Source organism: Heterodontus francisci, chromosome 12 (genome assembly GCF_036365525.1).
Source record: "Heterodontus francisci isolate sHetFra1 chromosome 12, sHetFra1.hap1, whole genome shotgun sequence".
Lineage (NCBI taxonomy): Eukaryota > Metazoa > Chordata > Chondrichthyes > Heterodontiformes > Heterodontidae > Heterodontus > Heterodontus francisci.
This window is the reverse complement of record NC_090382.1, coordinates 65,259,132-65,277,526: the sequence shown is the minus strand read 5'-3', so window position 1 is coordinate 65,277,526 and position 18,395 is coordinate 65,259,132. Positions and strand designations below refer to the sequence as shown.

Sequence of the window (18,395 nt, the reverse complement as noted above, 5' to 3'; positions counted from 1 at the left end):
TCTTCAGCATCCAATGCTGATTGCTCCTCTCCCTTCTCTGCATCGTCCTTGTCAGTAGAGGAGTGTCTCTCAGACATCTCATCATCATATAAGGGCTCCCCCATCTGCACTGCTAGATTATGGAGAGCACAGCAGACCACCACAATACGCGAGACCCTCGCAGGAGCATACTGCAGGGCTCCACTAGATCGATCGAGGCAGCGGAATCTCGTCTTCAGTAGGCCAATGGCCTACTCAATGGTCGCTCGTGTGGATCCGTGACAATTGTTGTACCTCTCCTCCGCTGCATTGCGAGGGTTCCACACAGGCATGAGAAGCCAGGTCTTCAATGGGTAGCCCTTGTTCCCGAGAATGCATCCCTGAAGGCGAGTGGTGGGGCCTGAAAAGCTGTGCCACCTGGGACTGTCAAAGTATGTAGGCTTCGTGGCTGCTTCCTGGGCACACACCTGCAGAAAACACCTTTGGTGGTCGCAGACTGAACATTGACTGAATGGAAGCCCTTCCTGTTGATGAAGGCGGCTGGCTGGTCTGTTGGAGCTTTGATGGCCACATGCATACTATCCATCACACCTTGCACACAGGGAAATCCAGCGATTGCCCCTAACCCGATGACCCTCTCGGCCTATCAGGGTCGGTCCAGTAGCACACATTGTCACCAGCCCTCTTGAACAGGGCATTGGGCACCTCCTTGATGTAGCAGTGGGCTGCTGCCTGGGAGATGCCACTCATGTCCCCAGTGGATCCCTGGAAAGAGCCATATGCATAGAGGTTCAGTGCCACTGTGATTTTCAGGGCCACTGACATAGGGTGACCCCCAAAGCACATAGGTTGCAACTCGTCCTGCAGCAGGGCGAATAGGTTGGTGTTGGTTCCCTGGAGAGGCGCAGTCTTCGCTGACGATGGCGCGCAGACATTTAGAGGAAGTTGATTTGAGTCCAGTACGTTCTCTGATGCAGATGGGTCATTCTTGGCATTGCTGGCTGCTGCTGCTCTCATCATGGAGCTTCACGGGCAGGTGCAGCAGCCTGTTGGCCCTCTCTCCGTCGGAGGCGCTGCATTACACCATGGGGGTCCATAAACACAGGGAGCATGAGACCTATGCCAGGTGACCTGTGGGCCTACAGTGCACTGTCAATGCAGAAATGACCCGACCTTGGCAACTGTTCTTTTGATAGATCTCTTGGCGGAGTCCCTGATGGCAGTCAAAGGCCAACCTTGCAGATAGCCGACCCTCTCTTTCAGCTGTATGAGCGAAAAAACTTATAGCAGCATCATGACCCATTTCAGGCGCCCTCTAACCCACACAAAACCATAGCAGAGTCCCGAAGATCCCAATCCCCCTTGCAGAGTCCCCAAGTCCCTGGTCCTCTTTCCAGAGCTCACAGCACCCCGAGCCCCCTTGCAGTGTACATAGCAACACAGTCCGACAGTGGCCTGATAACCCCCCGCGTCTTCACCGATGCAGCAATGCCTAGGTCTGCCTCCTCATCGAGGCTCTGAAGCCTCGTTTTAATGGTCGTAAAACCAAAGTCACCTGAGTTCTGCCTGCCATCCACTAAATCAAGAGCCAACCATTAAATCACAAATAATATGTAAATGCATTATAGACAACCTCTCAGAAATTTAAAATAACTTCCCATTGAGTGGGACGGCATTGTCGCCTTGGTGCTTTCCCGCTGCTGACAAAATCCAGAACCGATGTCACAATGCCTGATTTCCAGGCGGACAGTTCTGACACGATTCTCCATTTCCCCCCATGGCACCATTCCCGCTTTAAATGGCCACATTAAATTTTGCCCTGTGTGCAGTATTGGTCTCCTTAGCTAAGGAAGGACATACTTGCCCAGGAGGGAGTGCAACAAAGGTTTACTGGACTGGGTCCTGTGATGAAGGGATTGTCCTATGAGGAGAGAATGAGTACATTAAGCCTATATTGCTGGAGTTTAGAAGATGAGAGGTGATCTAATTAAAACATATCAAATTATTAAGGGGCTTGACAGGGTAGATGCTGCGAAAATGTTTCCCTTGGCTGGGCAATCCAGAACACAAGATTACTGTCTCAGAAGAAGGCTTCAGCCATTTAAGACTGAGATGAGGAGAAATTTCTTCACTCAAGTAGTTGTAAATATGTTGGAATTCTCTACTCCAGAGAGCTGTAGATGTTCAGTTGTTGAGTATATTCAAGACAGAGGTCTATAGATATTTGTGTACTGAAAGAATTAAGGGATATGGGGATAGTGTGGGAAGGTGGAGTTGAGGTAGACGATCCGCCATGATCTTGTTGAATGGTGGAGGAGGCTTGAAGGATCAAATGGCCTTATCCAGCTCCCATTTTTTATGTTCTTATGTTTTTGTGGATCCTTGAGCAGGACCCTTTCACAAAGCTTCCAAGACTGGTTCAGACCATCTGGTCTATACTGAATGGCTCCTATTTGTATCTGTTAGCAACTCCTGTGAGCCTGTGCCCAGCATCAGAGAGTGTTGGGTGCAAAATGTCAATGCCTTTCCAGTAAGTGACATTGGGCCTGCTGCATAAGACCCCTCCAATTCTTTCACACCTGTGAGCTTCAGGCAAGGACCCAGCATACCTTGCTACTGCAAGAGAATGACAGTCAGAAACTGGTCCTTCTTGGACAGTTGTTTCCCTGAGACAAGAGTCACTTCAGGCCTTTAATACTCAGGGGCAGGTCCATCCCTGGCACATACCTCTCAATTTCATCTCCTCGAGCAGCATCTTGTAGGAGCAGTAGATTAGGAACTTGAGCAATTAAGTTAGCTGGCATAACACTCTTTAAAAAACAGTTGTTATTAGGGTGATTTGGCATTTTTGGCACTTTCTGGTAAATGTTCTGTAAAGTAAACACTACTTGGGAAATGTAGACTTCTGTCTTATGAAGGAGCTCAGCAGAGGTCCTTAACAGCAAGTGACTTTGTGAGGGTGTGGAGGGAGAAAGGGAGGTGTGAATTGACTTTATTTGATGAGTGACCCTTTGTTAATTGAAAAAACTAGTTTATCAGTTGGGCCCTCCTTTCTCTGGCTGTCCTATTCCATACCCTCTTCTTCCTGTGCGCTCTGCTCATGCTATTGATATGGACTTCCTTCCATTCCTGCTTCATCACCTTCAGGTTCTGAAAGCAGTGACCCTTTTTTCATTGCAATATTATGCAGAATTCTATAATGATTCTTGAGATGGTCACTCAGCTGTATTGTAGGGCTCATCCAGATTTATCCAGGCACTTAAAATGGGACTTGTGAATTCCTATAGCCTGCTCGTGTAACATCTTCTAGTGGCATGAGTCTCGTTGTATCTGTTATCCCCCACTCTCTGTGAAACCTTTACTAGAATTACCAGTCATGACTTCACAGGATGGATCTGGCAACCAAACAACTATTGCAAATACATGACTTCAAGTCATTAGGGCTGGAATGATGGGTTAGTAGGATAAGTTGTTAGGCATCACAAACTAACTGGACATTAATAAATTTAAATCTATTCATAAAATTGTGTGGACTGTAATATGTTCCATCCATTGCTCCTTGCACCTGTGGATATTCTACAACTTGGAAGGATATCAATTGTACAGTCCTCCTTAACATGTATAGGCAATGAAATTCTGAGCAAATCAACATCTGCAAAGATGTTGCGGTGAAAGCAGTTTGAGTGTGTGGTTGTAAGTAACTTGATGGAAAGTATTTCCAGAGCGGTGCAGAAGGAAATGGTATTGAGGGCAGGAGATATGGATAGTTAGATGGTTAAGAAGTCATCAGTGATAGTTATGTGATTGGGACCATGGCAGTCAAGTGATGTGAGATGGCAAGATGGATAAGGTGGTCATGAATAAAGGTGGGAGAGTTTATAATGAGGGAGAGGTATAGAGGACAGAAGAAAAAAAAGAAAGACTTACATTTATAAAGTGCTTTACAGCCAATGAATTACTTTTGAAGTGTAGTCACTGTTGTAATGTATGAAAAGTGAAAGCCAATTTGTACACAGCAAGCTCCCACAAACAGCAATGTGATAATCTGTTTTTTAGAGATGTTGATTGAGGGATAGATATTGGCCAGGATGCCAGGGAGAACTTGACTGCTCTTCTTTGAAATAGTGCCATGAGATCTTTTACGTCCACCTGAGAGGGCAGACAGGGCTTCAGTTTAACATCTCATCTGAAAGGCGGCACATCCTATAGTGCAGCACTCCCTCAGTAGTGCACAGAAATGTCAGCCTCAATTTTATGCTCAAATCTTCTGGAGTGGGACTTGAACCCACAACCTTCTGACTCAGACAAGACTGCTACCAAATTAGACACAACTGAATTCGGAGGAGAGAGGGCAGGGAGCTGAAATGGAGACTTAAGTGTGCATACCTAGTGAAGGAAAAAAGCGCAGCAATTTAAATCTCCTTGCCATGTCACTATACAAGCTAAATATATATAGATACAGCATTTTAATTTCTGAAAGAAAAGAATATATGTACTTACAAAAAAATAGTAAATGACCACACTTGGTTCTAAAATTGCAGTGTGGTCTTTGCCCCAAGTACAACACAGCAATCTGGAATTACATATTGGTTGTGGAACAGTTTTGTAGCAGTACTGTCCCTTCCCCACATTATGTTCCAATGGCAGCATGCTCATTTAGAGGAGTGATATCCCCAGCAGTAACGTTGCTTCATCAGTATTCTAATCAAATCACAAACAAAAATACTCAACTGAGCCCATTCTATTGGTACTTTCGTGCTGTGTATAAGCACTGGAAATCAGGTTGAAGGTTGCAGAAGTTATTAATTTATGATCTCTTTTCACCTATCCTATACTTTATCCGAGACTAAAAAGGAGCCTAAACCTTCAGAGATGATGGTCAGTGACAGATACACAGATTTGGGAGAGATGTAAAACAGGCTACTGACTCACAATTTTACACTAACACACAAATTGAAGATCTACCTCTTTTTGTGAAGAAGAATTTACTGATACCAGTCTTAAATTTATATTTATAAGTTTCAGCATGCTTCTTTCGCTTTATTCTCACATTGTAAAATAATAATCTGGGTTTCCCTTTTCCATATTGTTCACTATCTTGAATATGTTGCCAACTTCCAAAACTGTGTCCATCTTTTCTGCAACTCCCTGTTTGAATTTCTCAAATTAAATTTGTGCTACAGCACCAAAAAGGCTCTGCCCAAAGTCCCAAATGATATGCTCTGTAATTGTGACCGTGGTACATTACTGCTCCTTATTTTTCTCAACCGCTTCGCAGCCTTTGACACAGTTGCCCGCACCATCCTCCTTCAACACCAATTCTTGTTTGTCCAGTTCAGGAGGACAACCATGCCTGGTTCCACTTATACCTATTCGATTATAGTCAGAGTATCATCCGCAATGATTCCCCTATGGATCTATCCTTGATCCTTCCTATGTTCCTTATCTACATGCTGCCTCTGGATGACAACATAAACTCTGGACCCCATCACTTATTCCATCCCCATCCTGGCCACAGTCTCAGGCTGACCCCAACTGTTCTCAACATCAGCTTCTGATTCAACCCCGAGCTCAGTTTCATGCCCCACATCCTCTATATCAGAAAACCACCTACTTCTGCCTCTGCATCCGCCTCTACACTTGCCTCAGCCAATATGCTGCTGAAACCCTCATCTATGTTTTTGTCATTATTCCAATGCTGTCCTGGCCAGCCTGCCATCCTGCAACTGCTATAAACCTTAGCTTATCCAAAACTCCGCTGCTGCTATCCTATCCTACACCAAGTCCTGCACACCAATTACTCTTGTCCTTGCTAATCTGTGTTGGCTTCCAGTTTTGCAATGCCTCAAATTTAAAGTACTCATCCTTGTGTTTAAAGCCCTTCATGGCCACGTCCCTCCCTAACTCTATAACCTCCTCCAGCATTATAGCTTTCATTCTATCCCCCAAGCTTTCCATTACTCTGATTCTGACATCGTTGATTCCCCCTTCATTTACAGCACAATTTGACATTCCTCCCTACACCCTTCCACCTTTTCTCCTTTAAGACCCTCCTACAAAAACTACCAGTTTGATCACCCTCCTAAAATCTTTCTTTGGCTGACATTCATTTTTTTCCTTTTGCCTCTGTAAAGTGACTTGGGACATTTTTTCTATGTAAGTAGTCATTCTTGTTATTAACTATCTTGTATTTCTGTAAGATCAACAGCCCAGAAATGAGGTTGCACACTGCCCATTGGGCTTTTAACAGCTTCCGAAACCTCCAATATGGCTTATAGGATGCATGTGTTAATTATAAGGTACACTACCTGCCATTTTAGTATAGCCAACCCTCCTAGCTGCCTGAATTCTCCTGAACAATAAAGATTACAACTTATCATGGCATCTTCTTGTCACCCTACTGCATCCTACTAGAATTCTCTGGTGGGGGGTTTGACACTGACCTTTCTCCTTCGAATCTTCATTAAAATCATGTTATGGCAATGATGATGTCACCGTGCCACAAGGTTTAGGTTTAAATTAGTCCCCCGCCTGCCTGCAGCAGGAGTATACATCAGTGAAGACGTGATGCCATTGGGTGGATACAGTGTAACCTCGGCCAATTCTAAACCCTCCCATGCAGCATTACTGCCAGGTGGGGGTGTGGGCTAAACTTGACCCATTATTTCGGTCATTCTATATTAATAAGACTTGTTTTTTGGAATGATAGCATTGTTTTTCTTTGGGAAGCTGATACTGTCTTGAAAATTGGAACAGGGTTCTGTGAAGATTGACAGGGTGTTCCCGGAAGTGTGCAACTATTTGCAGGAAGTCCCACACACAGAAAAGTTTAAAAATCACTAAATGTAGTTCAAGTTTAGTGTTCCATTAATTCAAATTTTATACTGAGACAGACTTAACAAGATAATGTAAGCTAATATTGTAAATTATCCTTGTTTTAGGAGATTCACAGAAAATCAAAGAAAGATATTTTCAGATACTGACACCTGGAATACAGATGAACAATTTAAACCAAATGGAAAAGACAAAGTATACGCAGCTTGCAAGGTTAGAATGGGGTCACAACTGAAACATGCTTTTGAGTCCTCATTTAATGGGGGGGAAATTCACAAACATTACCATATGAACATACTGTAGTGAAATGAGGCCACTTTCAGATTAAAATCAGTCAGCATTGATTAAATATATATTCATGTAGAAGAAAACATTCAATGTTAATAAAAAAGCATTAATACACATGCAGGTAAATATATTATAAGGTGTATAATTTCTTTATCATTTACATTTAAGGAAGAATGTAAATGCGTAAAGGCAGTTCAGAGGAGGTTTACTCGATTGATACCTGGAATCAGCGGGTTGTCTCATGAGGAAAGGTTAGGCAGACTGGGCTTGTTTTCACTGGAGTTTGGGAGAGTGAGGGGAGACTTGATTGAGGTACATAAGATCCTAAATGGTCTTGATAAGGTGGATGTGGAAAGAATGTTTCCTCTTGTGGGTGAGTCCAGAACTAGAGGGTACTGTTTTAAAAGTAGGGATCGCCCTTTTAGGATAGAGATGAGGAGCAATCTTTTCTCTCAGGGGGTTGTGCAACTTTGGAACTCTCTGCCTCAGAAGGTGATGGAGGCGGGGTCATTGAATATTTTTAAGGTGGAGGTAGATAGATTCTTGTTAGGCAAGGGAATCAAAGATTATCGGGGGTAGATGGGAGTGTCGAATTCGAGACAGAAACAGATCAGCCATGATCTTATTGAACAGCAGAGCAGGCTCGAGGGGCCGAATGGCGTTTTTCTGCTCCGAATTCATATGGTTGTATCGACTGTCCTGGAAAAATGCCCTCTTCTATAGTAGAATTGTACATTTCATTTTCTGATAAAATGGTTTCTAACTTCTGATGTAAATCCATATGTCAAAATTCAGGAACAGTTCTAGTTGATGGGAGCAAAGAAAAAAGTAATACTGGAAAAAATAACAGGGCAACTCTCAAGTCGAAAGCTCAACAATGAGAAAAGATGAACGATGTATTAATAATTTGAAAAATGACTGAGACCACGCTATGGGCTGTACCATGATTACAAGATACTGATGACTATATCAACTGCATGAAGCATTCAAGCTTCGCCATCATGATTTATGTGGGGTAATTTTGTGAAGCTCTCCTGTTGCGTTGAGCCCTGCTGGCTAGACACAAGCTGGGTCAGAGTTCAGACAATAGCATTACAGCCCCAATTTTCCAATCTGCACGCATCAATAGTGAGCCCCAAACTGGCAGCATTTTGAAGTTACTTGTATGATGTCATTAGAAGAATTTAGATTGGGGGTGGCTGTTTGAGGGTAAATCAACATCTGACATGTGGGAGTCTTTCAAACGTCAGCTGATTAGAATCCAGGACCAGCATGTTCCTGTGAGGAAGAAAGACAAGTTTGGCAAGTTTCGGGAAGCTTGGATAACACAGGATATTGTGAGCCTAGTCAAAAAGAAAAAGGAAGCATTTGTAAGGGCTGGAAGGCTAGGAACAGATGAAGCACGTGAGGAATATAAAGACAGTAGGAAGGAACTTAAGCAAGGAGTTAGGAGGGCTAAAAGGGGTCATGAAAAGTCATTGGCAAACAGGATTAAGGAAAATCCCAAGGCTTTTTATACATATATAAAGAGCAAGAGGGTAACCAGGGAAAGGGTTGGCCCACTCAAGGACAGAGATGGGAATCTATGCGTGGAGCCAGAGGAAATGGGCGAGGTGCTAAATGAGTACTTTGCATCAGTATTCACCAAGGAGAAGGACTTGGTGGATGATGAGCCTAGGGAAGGGAGTGCAGATAGTCTCAGTCATCTCATTATCAAAAAGGAGGAGGTGTTGGGTGTCTTGCAAAGCATTAAGGTAGATAAGTCCCCAGGGCCTGATGGGATCTACCCTAGAATACTAAGGGAGGCAAGGGAAGAAATTGCTGGGGCCTTGACAGAAATCTTTACATCCTCATTGGCTACAGGTGAGGTCCCAGAGGACGGGAGAATAGCCAATGTTGTTCCTTTGTTTAAGAAGGGTGGCAAGGATAATCCAGGAAATTATAGGCCGGTGAGCCTTACGTTAGTGGTAGGGAAACTATTCAAAAAGATTCTTTGGGACAGGATTTACTCCCATTTAGAAACAAACGAACTTATTAGTGAGAGACAGCATGGTTTTGTGAAGGGGAGGCCGTGTCTTACTAATTTGATTGAGTTTTTTGAGGAGGTGACGAAGATGATTGATGAAGGAAGGGCGGTGGATGTTGTCTATATGGACTTTAGTAAAGCCTTTGACAAGGTCCCGCATGGCAGACTGATACAAAAGGTGAAGTCACACGGGATCAGAGGTGAGCTGGCAAGATGGATACAGAACTGGCTCGGTCACAGAAGACAGAGGGTAACAGTGGATGGGTGTTTTTCTGAATGGAGAGATGTGACTAGTGCTGTTCCGCAGGGATCAGTGCTGGGACTTTTGCTGTTTGTAGTATATATAAATGATGTGGAGGAAAATGTAGCTGGGCTGATTAGTAAGTTTGCGGACGACACAAAGGTTGGTGGAGTTGCGGATAATGATGAGGATTGTCAGAGGATACAGCAGGATATAGATCGGTTGGAGACTTGGGCGGAGAAATGGCAGATGGAGTTTAATCCGGACAAATGTGAGGTAATGCATTTTGGAAGGTCTAATGCAGGTGGGAGGTATACAGTAAATGGCAGAACCCTTAGGAGTATTGACAGGCAGAGAGATCTGGGCGTACAGGTCCACAGGTCACAAAGTGGCAACGCAGGTGGATAAGGTAGTCAAGAAGGCATACGGCATGCTTGCCTTCATCGGTCGGGACATAGAGTATAAAAATTGGCAAGTCATGTTGCAGTTGTACAGAACCTTAGTTAGGCCGCACTTAGAATATTGCGTGCAATTCTGGTCGCCATACTACCAGAAGGACGTGGAGGCTTTGGAGAGGGTACAGAGGAGGTTTACCAGGATGTTGCCTGGTCTGGAGGGCATTAGCTATGAGGAGAGGTTGGAAAAACTCGGATTGTTTTCACTGGAAGGACGGAGGTGGAGGGGCGACATGATAGAGGTTTACAAAGTTATGAGCGGCATGGACAGAGTGGATAGTCAGAAGGTTTTTCCCAGGGTGGAAGAGTCAGTTACTAGGGGACATAGGTTTAAGGTGCGAGGGACAAAGTTTAGAGGGGATGTGCGAGGCAAGTTTTTTACACAGAGGGTGGTGAGTGCCTAGAACTTGCTGCCAGGGGAGGTGGTGGAAGCAGATATGATAGCGACGTTTAAGAGACATCTTGACAAATATATGAATAGGAAGGGAATAGAGGGATATGGGCCCTGGAAGTGCCCATAGTTTCGGCAGGCATCAAGATCGGCGCAGGATTGGAGGGCCGAATGGCCTGTTCCTGTGCTGTACTGTTCTTTGTTCTTTGTTTATTAGAAACCTCTGCTTGTGTTATCACCCTTGTATCACCTTATCAATCATATTTTCTATATAATATGTTGCAGACAGTACTGGAGCCGATTTTTACCACTGTCGGGGGCGTAAAACTGGTGTTAGCTAATTGGCTGCTCGTTATACACCCTGTCTTCATTGGAAAGGAAAATTGGGCAGGTTGTATAACAGGCAGGGTATTGGTTAACATCAGTTTCCCACCTGTGCCCAAAATAAAAAATGACCACCAGTGTCCCTGTAAATATTGTCCTTTCCTGTTATGTGTTCCTACTACAATTCAGAACCTTTTTTCACATCATATCAATATCACTGTTTCTTCCTGTTGCATAATGTTTAAATTGGCAACAAAAAGTGGAATTGTTGAAAAAATGGAATGGGAGGGGTTGAGGCAGGGTCCCTTGCTTTGCTTTAGGGGAAATTGGAGAAAGATTTGAAGCAATGGAAGATACAGGGCTATGAGGAGAAATCAGGGTAGTGGGATTAGTATGATATTGTTTGGCATAATGAGAGAAATAGCCTCCTTCTATGCTACAAACTTGCATAATTTTGAATAAATAAAAACAGATGGAACAAATGCATTAAGTATGGCAAGATTATGTAAATGATTGGAGTGGAGGGGAGAAATTGTAAACAAATAAATTGCCTGAAATCATCTGAACCACATACTTGCAGTATAGCTTTGTAACATACTTAAATTTGGATGTTATTTTGTATATTAGCGATTTTTACCTGGAACAGGTTGCAGGCAGAGCGAGTGTGAAATATACTTGCTGGTCTAAATTTCAGGCTTGGGTGATTTAACTCCTTATTTGAATGCTGCTGTCCACTTCCTACCTGGGAATGTGTGGGAAATGGGCGTAGAGTGGCTGCTGCCCCGCTTGGAGATAAGAGGCCTGCAGGCGGTTTAAGGAGAGTCTTGCAAAAGGGAAACAGGACATCTAGCATAGAGGAGGCCATGTCTTTCCTTGTGCAATCTTGACTTTGGTCGAGACCTTCTACCTTATTTTTGGAAGTATTGGTTGTATTTGTGGGTGCAGAAAGCTGCTTAGAAGCATGCAGTGCTGCTTTCCTTCTTCCCTGATGTGTTCCAGGTCCAGTTCCAGCAGGGTGAAATGCAACTGTCTACTAGGCTTCAGCATGGTTAGACTTGTAGAGTTGGGCCTGATGGCTTCAATTGCAAGAAGGGCCTGTGCAAGCACTCTGAGAACATAGCTGTACACAGAAACAAAAGTCAAACTTTTCTGCAGATTTTTTTTTTAGACAACTCACAGCTGTCTAATCTTTTCACTGTGGCAGGCCCCAGGGGCCTGCTGCCACAAGTCTCCACCCCAATCTGGCTGGGAGGTCAGGAGTCTGTTTCTCATGCGTAAGTGACCCTGCCAGGTCAGGGAGATATCTCCAGGCTACACAGAACACTCACCCTACTAGATTTAATTCTTTTTGTTTTTTATTGTGTTAGAAACATTATTTTGAAGCTGTAGTTAGCAGTTTAAAGGGAGAACAGAATGACACACAGACAAAAAAATTCAAAGAGTATTTTCAGTGATTTGATTGGTTGAGTTTGAGGCTGCATAGCTACAGTGTTGTGATTTATTTTTGTTTCAGCCAATCAAAAATATGAGGCTACAATACAATAGTTTGGTACTGTATGCTATTATGCAATGTAAGAGCAAAAAAAGCTTACTATTGCAGTGTTTTGGCTTATTTATAAATTGTAGTAAACAAAGTTGTTTTCTATAGATTGATGTTCCAGGATTGTCTGTGTAGTTAAGGCTAATATGGCAAATCCATACGGATAAATTCTCACATAAAATTGCCAAAATACTTCTTGTCATAAATAAAACACATTCATTCCTGATTGTAATTATATCTTTAATGGGTCTTTTTTATTTCTATTATGTACAATCTTCATAATGTAAGAAATTTTATGCATTCCAATCCTCGAAATACAATTGAGATTTATACAATGCACAGGTATGAATATTTTCTATGGAGTAAGTATAAAGGTTAAGTATAACAGCTGCTGGAAAAACAATACAAGGTTAACTTACAGTAACTATGAAACTTTTTTTATAAGTGTGCCGTACATATCAGATAAACTTTTTGCACTTTATAAAAATGCTGTATTTAGGAATTCTGAGTAAGTTTGAGACTGGGAAGCCAGCAATTTAACAAAAACAAATTGAGGGCAGAAAATAACTTATATTGTTCCAAAATTGACATTTTCCCACTGGATGTAATGCTACATATTGACCAAGTATTGGCTCGAGTGATGAATAGGCATCTTTGCAAGGTCAGTTGGAACAATTTCAGAGGGAGTTACTGTGAAGTACTGAGCTTTACTATACTTTTTTGTAGCCCAGAACTTACTATGGGAGTTCAGGTATTCTGACTGCATATTAAAAAGAAGTTGCATACCCATGAATTTGTGCTACCTATTCAGTGCAACCAACTGAAATTTTATACCCAATGTTTAATATGAAGTCTTCTGTTGGAAACAAAAGCAATAATATTAATCAAGAATCCACAAGTCATCAGTATTTGAACATTGACCTTCAAAAATGGTCATATCTTAAATTGACCCTGACCAACCAATATAAGACATTAAAATATGCACCATAAGTTGTATTTAGAAATGATTGAGTGGTGCAATAATTGGAGCACTTATGATATAAATTCTTGAGTATTTATTGTTATTGCTAAATACAGGCTTCATAAATTACTATTATAATGTTAAAATTGACTGAAAAACACTACCAGCAGAATCTAGCCCCAAGATCCTTTAAGTGATAAACCTGAGAGAGAGACATTTTCACTTTGTTGTTCACCTTCTTAATAGTTTAAGTCCTCTTGGTTTAGTTTAATGGCAAAACATGTTTGAACATTTGTCCCTTTTAGTAGTTCATGCTTGATCTCTTGTCACAGAAGCTAAATTTTAATATTAGGAATTTATAGTGAATACATTTGTCTCATAATTGCAGTCTCCCCTTCACATCATTCACTATTTCCCAGCTGAGAAGGTGAGCAGATGGCCTTTTTCAGGACCTTTAGTGATATTGCTCTCAATTTTCTTTCCTTCCTCCTGTAAAGAAGTCCCTTGGCTCTACTCAGCATGCCCTACTGATGAATAGCTTGAGGTCTGAAATTGCCATGTAAGAAATTATGGTTATGAACCACAGCCCTATCACTATGTGGTGCAATATGTTAGTGTCAATACACTGCAACATCACAACAAATTCTAGGTGTATTCAGATTTATATAATCGTGTAATGAATTGTGTCTATTACAAAGCTTCAAAAATGCAGGATTTTAAAGGCAAATAAAATAGTGCAGCAGAATAATTTAGCTTTGATACCTGATTGCAATGGGAATGATTAAACTTAACATTTTATACTCACTTGATAAATGTTTATTTAAATATTTTGATCATTTAAAAAGAATTCTTATAGATACTACATTTACAATAAATGCAAAAATGGTTTCAAAAATGTCACATTAAAATTTTTTTGTACTCGACAGGTATTTGAAGATGATAAAAAATGGTAGAAACATGAGGACCAGGATCATAATGAGAAATGTATGACCTACAAGGAAACTCGCTCACCAACAGCAAGGCAGAAGAACATGGATCAACAATGGCATGAAAACTATATGTAATATTTCTGAAGCTTCATTTTAAAATAACAATGAAATTGTTTTCTGCTTATTATGCTTCTGCTGAGAAATGTTCATTATAGTTTAACCTCTATGAACTATCCCTCATATTTCATGACATTATTTCATGTTGTAATTACCAAACTGTTTTCCTTTGAAAATAAGTATGAAGGGATTGTTCAAGTGGTACACATTCTTAATCCACTTAGACAATAGGCAAATCATCAGCTATGTCCAAGAAGGGAGAGAAGGATAAAGCAAGTACTATAGACCAATTAGTGCTGTGTAAGGTGTGACCAAATTCTTGAAGGGTGAATTTAACCTTGCCTGCTGGTGGAAAGCAGGCTGGTGGGCTGTTCTAATCACCTTTCCCGCTGTCTTCCCGAAGGTTCCGATTTTGGCCTGCTCCTTTGAGCAGGCGGGAAAGGCAGCAATTGGAAACCATTAGGGTCCTTCATGAAATATGCAGATTGGGTTTTGATGACATCATCATGACGTGTTCTTCCATGCCCTGCAAGGAAATTTAGGCCTACCCTGCCCGGACTTCCCACCCTCCCCGATCACAAGCCCTGTCGAACCCCATTCTAGCACCTTACCTGAGTGTTGAGAATAATTTTTTCAGTCCCCAGTTCCGGCTTCCTGTCACACAACATTCTGTTCCCATTCACTGGCCAGCTGCCATTTCTCACTGGTTTCGAATAGGAGACCTATGGAGATAAGGTCCAGGAATTAAAATCTCCCAGACTTTAATGGTGGCATGTTGTGGATCGAGGTAGTCACTGCTTGATCCACTTTTGTTCTCAGTATATATAGATGAGTCAGAATTGGATATTAGGAATAGAATTTTGAAAGTTGCTAATTATACAAAAGCAAAAATCAAGAAAGACCATAAAAGATGTCAGGAAGACAGACTGATTAGTGGAATGAGCAGACAGGTGAGAAATATAATTTAATATGGATAAGTGTGAGCTAATGCACGTTGCATGAAAAAACAAGGAATGGGAGTTTGCACTCAATAAAAAGACACTAAAGGAAACGGTTGAACAGGGAGACCTTAGGTTTCAAGTATATAATTCCCTGAAAATGGAAGTGCAGGTAGATAAAAGTATTTTAAAAAAACAAAAGGGTTTTACAGCAATGTGGAGAGAACAAGGCAGTCGTATTAGTTTTGGATTGCAGTAGCCAAGAGCACAGATGTGATGGGCTGAATGGCCTCCTTCTTTGCGATAAATTTAGATGCTTCTTTTCACCTTCAGGTGCACTGTAACTAGGCCAGAAATTAGATAATATTTAAACCCATTTTTTCATATCCCATTACCTAGTTAACTTTATCCTCTTTATTCTCTGCCAGATTAATTTTGAATACATGGTATAAATTGAATACTTTATGGAGACGCATGGGACATGATTTTTATTCTGCTCATGACAAAGGCATGACTAAATTAGCAGGACAGCCACTTTTGTGGTATAAATCATTTCTGTTGGTCTTTATGATCATACACTTTTTCTAATTCTGTACATTATATGAATGATTTTATTTGCTTACACTTCATATTTATCACAATGAGTACTATGCATGTACAGTTTGAATAACAAACAGTTTTAATTTACAGTGAGCAAGTTGAAGTCAAAATCACACCATTTATTCTTTGGCTTTCATCTTCTCTCAGCTGGACCTGAGTGAATCTTTTTGAATTTTGTGCCAACAATCGAGAAATTAAAGGTCAAAAGCAAAAGAAAACTTTCAAAAACCCACAATTGTCCTTCGATTTCTGAACTTTGGAAAAATTATGCAAATAAAAGTATTGAAAATGTTGATGTAGAACAATATTAGCGAGGATTTCAATGGAAGAGAGTAAATTATCTGATGAAAGTTGTGGGCCTAGAAATTTAATGGTGCCGTGCCTTTTTTCAGGTGCAAAATGGATCCCTAAGCAGTAAGCACCCAATATGGTGAGCGGGGCACACACGCCCATTATGTACTGCCCACCATATTAGTAAAGGTAGAAAAAAAGGCATCCAGGGCCTATGCCTAAAACAGGTATAAGGAACTTTGCATATGCAAATAAGTGTCTAACCTATGAAGCCCTATTTTCAAAATTGGGCTACCTTGAATACAGTCGATATCAGGTCAGCTGCTTTCTGGAAAACGTAGTCTACATCCGGCATAAAAGCCTTAAAGGAACTACTGGAGGCCGCTGCCAAAAAGGTAGTGGCTCACATTCAGGAGGACCACTCTTTCCGGCCTCTTTCCCGGTTGCTCCCCTTCCTTCTGATCACAACCCCCACTACTGCCACCCCAGAAATCCCCTTCCTCCCAATCAGTTCCCACTCCGCCCAGGACCTGCCTGAGGGATACTGTGGATGTTGCAGTGATACAAAATTAAAATCCTCTTTGCTGGCGCGCTAATTGGGGAAGCTGGGTGTCTGAAGTTTACCAATCTCACGCGAATGAGACCTGAGACTCAATTATCAGGTGTGCCTCAGGACTACTCATTCTGGCACTGGGATTATTCCTGACGTGAACCAATTTCGAACCCCTTGTCTCTGACATTGGCTTCATGCAGGGATATTACAACAGTGTGGTCAGGATTTGTTTTTATTTCTATCTTTGGTGCTACTACAAAGGACAGCGCATTAAGTGGAGTAAAACCTCTAGTTTTAATATAGTTACGTTATGACTCAGACTGGCTCCAAATGTGGAACCAAATTGGGTACTTATGTTTCTATACCATGCCCATCATCTGGAGACAGTAAATTGAAACTTTAAACAAGGCAACCCTTCTTGCACCCACTTTAGGCAAGAATTATGCACTTTGCCAGCCATCAAACACAGAAAACAGGGTAGGCACTTAGAGGTATTGTTCCTCCACCATCTGCTCACAGACTTCACTTCATGCCTCTATTTTGTGTTTTCTATCCTTTAGTCCTCAGCGGTTACTTCTCTCCCCACCCACTTTGCCTGCCCCCATACTGAGTTGAGGCTGGAAATTTGCTTGAAGCATTTTTGAACATTTAAAAAGGCTCCAGTGTTCTTTACTCATATTTTATTCTACCGATCTCCCTTCATATCACTCCATGTGCATTGATCAGTGAAGATCTTTAAATTATATTCACGAGATGGTGCTACAAAGCCAAAGTGTGATTTGGGCTTCCTGAAGTGATCCCGCTGGCTTTTTAACTATAAATGTTGGATTAGAGATAGATGTCTTGGCAAGAATCAAAATTCCACTGGAAGTCGCATTAGAAGTTTAAAAAGGGAATTCCCAGCCAGCACTTATATGAATAATAAAGGTTGCCCCATAGAGGCCTTTCACATTAAAAGCTTGGACTATTTATTTTAACTGCATGATTTACTTTTATTCTCCTTTGCATTTATTCTATTACTTTCTAATTTATATTTGAAAACAAAGTGCTGTTGTCTCTTCTTGTGTTTCCATCAGTATAGTTAAAAGTCATGTTCTGACTTACATTTATTACATTAGACCTATCAAACAAAGAGTTTGCTGTTGGAAACTCCTAGCGTAGATGCATTGTGATAGTGTGGAGATTGGTGCTCAGCAGTATGGACAGTAGGATTAAATAAGGGTAGAAACAAAGGCAGGTCATGTGCCACTCGAAAAGATGTACTGATGCAGAGAGAAAGATACCTTGGAGCTTTTGAAGGGGAGGGGCTGGATGGTACCTTGTAGGTTTACAGGCAAGGGACGAGAACTTTGAAGACAAGAACCAAGTACTGTGGACACTGGAAATCTGAAATAAAAACAAAAAATGCTGCAAATATTCAGCAGGTCAGGCATCATCTGTAGAGAGAGTTAATGGCCTGGAATTTCCTTTCTCAATAGCGGTGAATACTGAGACGTTTTCTGCAATTGAGGGACGCAAGGGCAATGCAACTTCCAATGACTTGACTTACGCTGAAATCCAGAGGTTGTAGTGTGCCTCAGTGGGCTCCCCACGCTGATGGTCCCGTGGTTCCAATTCTTAAAGTGGCAGGGGCCATTAATTCAAGAATTTTGCCTATTTGCCCACAACTTGCACTGGTTTTTACATGCAAAGAGTTTGGGCTCATAATCACAGGCGTAAGTCAACAAAGCAACTAAAAAAAAGTGAAAAATAAATCTGTCAGGCAGGGTGGATGAAAATATCAAAATGACAGTTCTTCATGATTCACAATTCACTGCCATGTATGAAAGGGGGTCACAAATAAAGTCTGACTCCTGCGACTCCTCTTCCACCACCCCTCCTCCCCGCCCCCATGACACAGGCTCCCCCGGCTCCTCTTCACCCCCAGC

At 41.8% G+C, this 18,395-nt stretch overlaps 1 protein-coding gene across 3 annotated transcripts in view; it reads left to right on the top strand.

Annotated features, from left to right (window-relative positions):
- LOC137375891 (SH2 domain-containing protein 4A-like) overlaps positions 1–15,851 on the top strand; it is a 56,390-nt gene extending 40,539 nt beyond the window's left edge. The window contains exons 4-5 of one of the 3 annotated variants that reach the window (XM_068043539.1): positions 6,921–7,026; positions 13,966–15,851. In XM_068043539.1, the coding sequence (XP_067899640.1) occupies positions 6,921–7,026; positions 13,966–13,992 (133 nt within the window). In that variant the 3' untranslated portion in view covers positions 13,993–15,851. Of the gene's footprint in view, positions 1–6,920; positions 7,027–13,965 lie in introns of those variants that run through there. The other 2 variants (XR_010976084.1, XM_068043540.1) reach the window with 2 other exon arrangements.
- Positions 15,852–18,395: the final 2,544 nt, after the last annotated feature.